General features: G+C 39.0%; 1 protein-coding gene across 1 annotated transcript; it reads left to right on the forward strand.

Annotated features, from left to right (window-relative positions):
- Positions 1-384: 384 nt before the first annotated feature.
- LOC139742678 (ragulator complex protein LAMTOR4-like) lies at positions 385-5,144 on the forward strand. The gene is made up of 4 exons (XM_071653208.1): positions 385-477; positions 3,331-3,414; positions 4,044-4,161; positions 4,446-5,144. The coding sequence occupies exons 1-4, from the start codon at positions 475-477 to the stop codon at positions 4,541-4,543; spliced, it is 303 nt and encodes a 100-aa protein (XP_071509309.1). The 5' UTR covers positions 385-474; the 3' UTR covers positions 4,544-5,144.
- Positions 5,145-6,010: the final 866 nt, after the last annotated feature.

A 6,010-nucleotide genomic window follows, 5' to 3' on the forward strand; every position in this document is an offset into this window, starting at 1 on the left:
TCTTACCGGGTACCCGTCCGTGCGTGCACACTAACCCTCTCGACATCATTACATAGGCCAAGTGCACATTTGTATACAAAATCAACGGGAGGTGGAGTATTGTAGCGTATAATATTAAGATTTATGTATTATTTTATGTCATTAATCAAATGTATTATGTCTCAATTAAAACCAAGGAAATATACATATGCTGAAAAAATATTTTAAATTGCCATTACAGGTCAGAAAGAAATACCATAAGTAATATTTTTTACAACAACCTGTCTGCAGAGAGACATGAAGAGTCACCTGATTGATTGAGGGATTTGATGTGCTCTCGGAACCAGTGCTGCTGCTGCCACAATAAACTTTGCTGAAATCTGACTGACAACTCCTCCGGATTGAGCCGAAGAAGTTCTTTAGGAAGAATTTCAGTACATTGACCTATTCAACAAGTTATCTTGAAGATATTTTGTACCGATAAGAAAGAAAAACATGGTAAGTGAAGTAGTCTCTTTGTCAGGATCAGCAAAATCATAGTCCCATACATTCTTATTCATGTCTGTGATGATATGCCCACTTGAATGTCACCGATCCGAGGCCGAGCGGCGATCGGCGAGGGCGAGATTCGAGAATCACGAATCGCAGAGCAGAGCGTGAAACATGATTGAAAATCGCAAATGAATGGTAATCGCATAATTTTCTGGTAACTGTTTGTCTGTTTCTGGCTAGCTAATTCCAAAATATGTGTTGAAATAATGGACTAGAAGTTCGTAGTGGTAATTTATTTAATCCTACGATTGACCTAAAATGTAGGTCGAGAATCCTGCTCTGGTCATGCTGGTCTCTATCTGTTCATAAGGGGAAAAAAAATTTAGGTTAGCGATTAGAGATACTCGAATAGATCTAAAACCTATTAGGCCAAGTAAAAAAAGAAAGTAGTTTCTCGTCCGGGTTTTTTGAGCAAGGCGATGAGGGAGGTCCTTACTATTTGATATCTTACTATTTTTTCGAGGATTGTCAAAATGAAAGTAATATGTGTTTCTCGTCCGGTAATTCTGAGAAAGGTAACGAGAGAGGGCTTTACTATTTTCTATATCCAATTCATAAAATGAAATATCACTCTGGTAGCTGTGTTATGAGAAACCAGGTCCCAAGTGTATGTCTTGCCTGCACTCTATGCATTTTCAAACAAATAGATATGTACCATACTTGAAATAAAAACTTCATGCACGCAGAAATACATTTGTTTTTTCTTTCCACTACAGATGTCAAGGGAAAATGACCATCTTAACACTGGTATTTAGTGTTGTAATGGCATTTCTGATACCAGTGTACTTGCAGTTCTGATGTATTGTGCTATTAATTGAAACAGGTATAAAACATGTCTTCCAACAAATGTACGACTGAAATAACTTCCATGATATTCAAAACACTGCTTTATTTATCATTGGTGTTTGTGACTTTTTGTGTCCACACAGCTGGTATGTATCTGCATTTCTTCACAGTACAATTGTAGCACATTCAACTGGAAACTGGCTTGTACAATTGCAGATGGGTGTCAAAATTATACTGATATGGCATTATAGCATTAAACATTTAAAGATGTTTCTTCATGTTCTAAAAAGACATTTGATAATCACTCATCATTAGGATGATGAATGATTGCATACCACACTACAGATGATACGACTCACGGCCGTGTCCGTGAATTTACATCGTAAAGAAAAGTATCCCACAGTAATACGAGACAAACCAGAATCCGTGGAAAGTTATTTATTTTGGAAATACACCCATTTAATAATTCTACATTTCCTGGAAAAGCGCATTCATTTTCTCTTCAAAATAGAACAATACATCGCTGTCAGATGCAACGTTACAGAGCAGAGTGTACAGGCCTCCACACATTCGAATGTGTTCATGCGTGCGTGCAGACAGCTGACAGAGCGGGGATGGGGACCCTGGACAGCTACAGACACGCAAACTTTGCCAATATACGGTGCGGCACGGCCATACGCCACTGCACTGGCACCGTACCTTCCGACACTGCACACACATGCACATAGTCACATTGACATGAAAATGTATGTATACAAACTCGATACAATCCTCACAAGCATTTGTACAGTACAATTCATCCGCTTAAAATATGAGAAACGGGGAAAAATACGAACAATGCACGAAATATGCGTGGAATATCAGCGATTGTTCGCAAAAATGTTGCCGCTATCGCGTTCACGACGTACCGAGTGCGCTGTACTACAGCCGCGGCCCGCCCGCCCATCCAACTATACAGTTCGACTGCTTTGTGGGTCATTCCTTCTTGCCGAGCTCGCAGTGTGAAATGCACGCGTTACATACGCACTACAGAAGGTACAGCTGTACTACAGCTAAGTAGAGGACGCAAGGCGTAATTAGAAATGAGACATCACGATTGGTAGGTGAATTGTCAATTTTTTTTCTTTTTTCGGCAGCCGAAAAAATAGTAAATATCAAAAAAGTCGATGTGGCAACTGAAAATCGACGCGGGCGGGGAGCGGGCTGGGAGAGAATTATGAATTTCTTGGTATTTTCAGCGCCATTTTGAAAATAGTAAATAGTAAAAAAATCGATGCGGCGGCCAAAATCGATGCGCGCGAGGACGAGAAACTGGTTTCTTTTTTTACGAGGCCTTAAATAACTAGATAGGTTCTGAATAACCTTACTCTACCGTGGATAGTCAGTTTTCCCTTTGTTACCCTTTTCGGCACTAAATTTACTGTGTTTTTTTTTATCAATGTTCATGTTTATCTCAAATTCCACTGAACTGAATTGCGCAGGATAAGAATAGCTTATTTCTGATTATTCATGTAATTTTAAACAAATTCAGTCATTGGGAAATGTCGATATCGACCTCGACTTTCAGGTCATCACTCAAAACAAACTCCGTGAGAAATCGCAACGTATGCTGCCTCATCAATCTAGAACTGAAGTTAGGCGGCTGATGTTTAAATAACGCGGAGAGGGATTCAATGCGGGAGCTAAAAATCCATATTATGCAACGACTGTTGCAATTGGCAAGAAGTTGGTTATTGAGAAGGCCTTAAATGTGTGTGTCTGTCTGTTTGTCAACCGCCTGTGTACATGTATGTGAAATATAGTGTGGTAGTGACAAAATAATATTTGATTTTTACGTTGTGTTTTTGATTGCACCTCAACTCATGGTCTGCCTCATCAATAAGAATTAAGGTGTTAACCAGAAATGAAAACAAAAGTAAAAAATACATTTTTTCTTGATTAGCAAACTGTATCCATTTAGTACAACTCTACAAGATTCTGAAAACATGCTTGCTTGGTTCATATGTTATGCAGAGTGGTCCAGGACCTCATAACTTGGACAAGATTCCACACCAGCAGGGATACCTCATCTTGAATGAGAGTGGAGCAGTAATGGCAGTAAGTACTCTGCTTTGTCCCAACTACCCACAACTTTGTTAGCATGGTACAAGTTGAACTGGTGTAGTCAATTGCAACAGACCTATTTTTGTCTGTGTGTTTGTTTCTTTTTCTGCTTGCCTACTTCTTCATTTTGTACTTAATACACATTCATTTACTCTGTCAGTCCCCCAGTGTCCTTTAGCTGTCTTCTTCTTTCTTCCCCCTGTGTTTTCTCTTCTGTTCACAATTACAGTCAACCTTGCCTACAAGTATGTACCTGTAAGTCAAATCTCTTTGGCTGTAGAAATAGCTTCGACTTACAGATTATTGAACTTAAGAGGGATTAAAATCAAAAGAACATAAAGAGAAGAGGGATTGAGTAGACCTTTGACTAAGGCAATTATTTGACTTATGCAAGGTCGACTTAGCAAGGTTGACTATTTTGTCGTGTCTCTTTTTGCCCCACATCTTGGCTCAAAGCTTACTTTTATAAATATAAATTAAACTTATTTAAATCAAAAATCAGAAACATCTTCTGTAGGCACTTTGCAACTGGATGTGAACTGGTATCTTCCTGTTTTTTCTTCTTTTTATATAATTTATGGTGCATGTATTGTTGTTTTTTTGTTATTGTTGTTGTTTTGTAGTCCTCTGGAGACCTGGAAAATGATGAGGCCACAGCTGCAATCATCATGAAGATGATCAGGTTATCATCCAAGGTTCAAATCAACCCAGAGAACCCACAAGCTTTCAAGAGGCTTTCTGGTAAGAAAAAGTGAATAGCTATGGTCGTCTGTATTTGAGTTTCAGCAATTGTGTACAATTATCAAGACAAAGGTCTGATAGCTTTACATGGTTTGGATGCACAGTTGATATAATTAAAACCATGACTGTGACATCAGTACAGCATGTACATCACCAAGGGTACTGATACAAGTACTGCATAAAATGGAGCTTTATGATGACATGCTTGCGATTGTCTATTGAATCGTTTATTTATATCACTATATCATTTCTATGTCTTTATCACCTTTCATTTTCTTTTTCAGTCATCTTTGACGACTTCCTTTATGTCGCAACAATTTCTGGAGACAAAGTCTACATCAGCAAGAGGAAAAACGTGACACAGGAACCAGTCATGGCATGATGACACACAAAGCATGCAGCAGATTCACACCTGGAGAAGTTTAGACATGACATGCATGCAATGGGATACTGTATACGCCATATCGTCGCTGGGGCGATAAGACCTCGTATCTACAAAATGTCAAATGTTCAGGAGAGCCAAAAAACATGGCGGCCAAAGCACTGTGGCGAATGGGATAGCCTTTCCTTTCACATGCCGTGGTGGCTTCATTTTTGGAGTAAGACAGTTGGAATTTGGACAGGACATCACTTAACCCATTATTTGACCATTAATTCAAAAAACTCGTTTTCACCAAAATTGCAGATACAAGGTCTTATCACCCCAGCGACGATATATTTCGCAAGTCTAAATTTTCGCGTATCAGGACTTCCCGACAATTTTGCGAGTGGTTAAATTCGCGATCATGGAATCCTGTACTGAACGGAGAAGTGTACACGCATACGTCACATTCACATCGGGGATCAGAGTCAATATTTTCGCGTGACTTTAATTTCGCGAATAGCACCTGACTTGCAAAATTCGCGAAAATAAAAACCTCGCAAAATATTCGGCGTATACAGTAATTTGCATAACAATAGCAATGGCCGGTCTTGAAAATTGCTCACACTGACGACATAAATTTGTACATGTCGTTCTCTTCAGACATGGCTCTTCGTACGAAAGTTTTGATCAGACTTAAGTCCAAGAAGTATGTGTGCTATGAACATTTGCATGTTTATTGAAAGTCACGCTACAAATGTGTCACCATCACAGATTATTAGTATTTTTTTTTTTTGTATGTTGTACATGTAGTTCATATGAATATACATTTCTGCTGTTTATTTGCAGATTACATACATGAAATACAGTGGAAACATTTTGTGGCCATGATTTGAGTTTGACTGTGCATCGAGATGATGACATTTGATATTAAAAGCAAAAAAAGAAAAAAGGAAATTGTGACAGAAGGAAAGAGGGAGAATTTATGAAGAATTTGTACTATGTAAAGCATCTGCTACCATTAGAAAGTTGAGAACTACGAGTGTAGGAATATAACTTCAGTGAGAAGGTATTATGCAGGTACTGGGTAGAAATCTATAATCTTTTTCAGTTAGGCTGGTAGTCTGGTAGTATTTACAGCCATTCTTAGTTGTGTGTAGAAATGAATACTCTTAAATCTAGATTGACTGCATCAGTTGATACCATGTCAAGACAAGCCTCGGGCAAGCATTAACCCATTCCGTACAGGAACCTGGCAGCCTGCGCATTAAGTCTATGGGCATTTCAGTATTCAGTATGGAATGGGTTAAAACGATGGCCAGTCCTCCTTGGCCAGCTTCACAGTCTCCACTCAATAGATTGGTGTTATACTATATGCAAATCTATGCATACCTTGATCATGTACATGTTATACGCAGGGGCGGATCCTGGAATTCCGTAAAAGGGGGGGGGGGGGGGGAGCATGTGCCCCCTACATTTTTTCTTTTA

The sequence above is a fragment of the Diadema antillarum genome, unplaced genomic scaffold (assembly GCF_040938485.1).
Source record: "Diadema antillarum isolate AM-2024a unplaced genomic scaffold, OU_Dant_1.0 seq00001013_RagTag, whole genome shotgun sequence".
Taxonomy (NCBI): Eukaryota; Metazoa; Echinodermata; class Echinoidea; order Diadematoida; family Diadematidae; genus Diadema; species Diadema antillarum.

What these genes read in the sequence shown, in the direction of transcription:
- LOC139742678 (XM_071653208.1), top strand. An exon ending in AGAGTGGAGCAGTAATGGCA is followed by an intron (nt 3,415 to 4,043) that starts GTAAGTACTCTG and finishes GTTGTTTTGTAG; the next exon opens with TCCTCTGGAGACCTGGAAAA. An exon ending in AGCTTTCAAGAGGCTTTCTG is followed by an intron (nt 4,162 to 4,445) that starts GTAAGAAAAAGT and finishes TTTCTTTTTCAG; the next exon opens with TCATCTTTGACGACTTCCTT.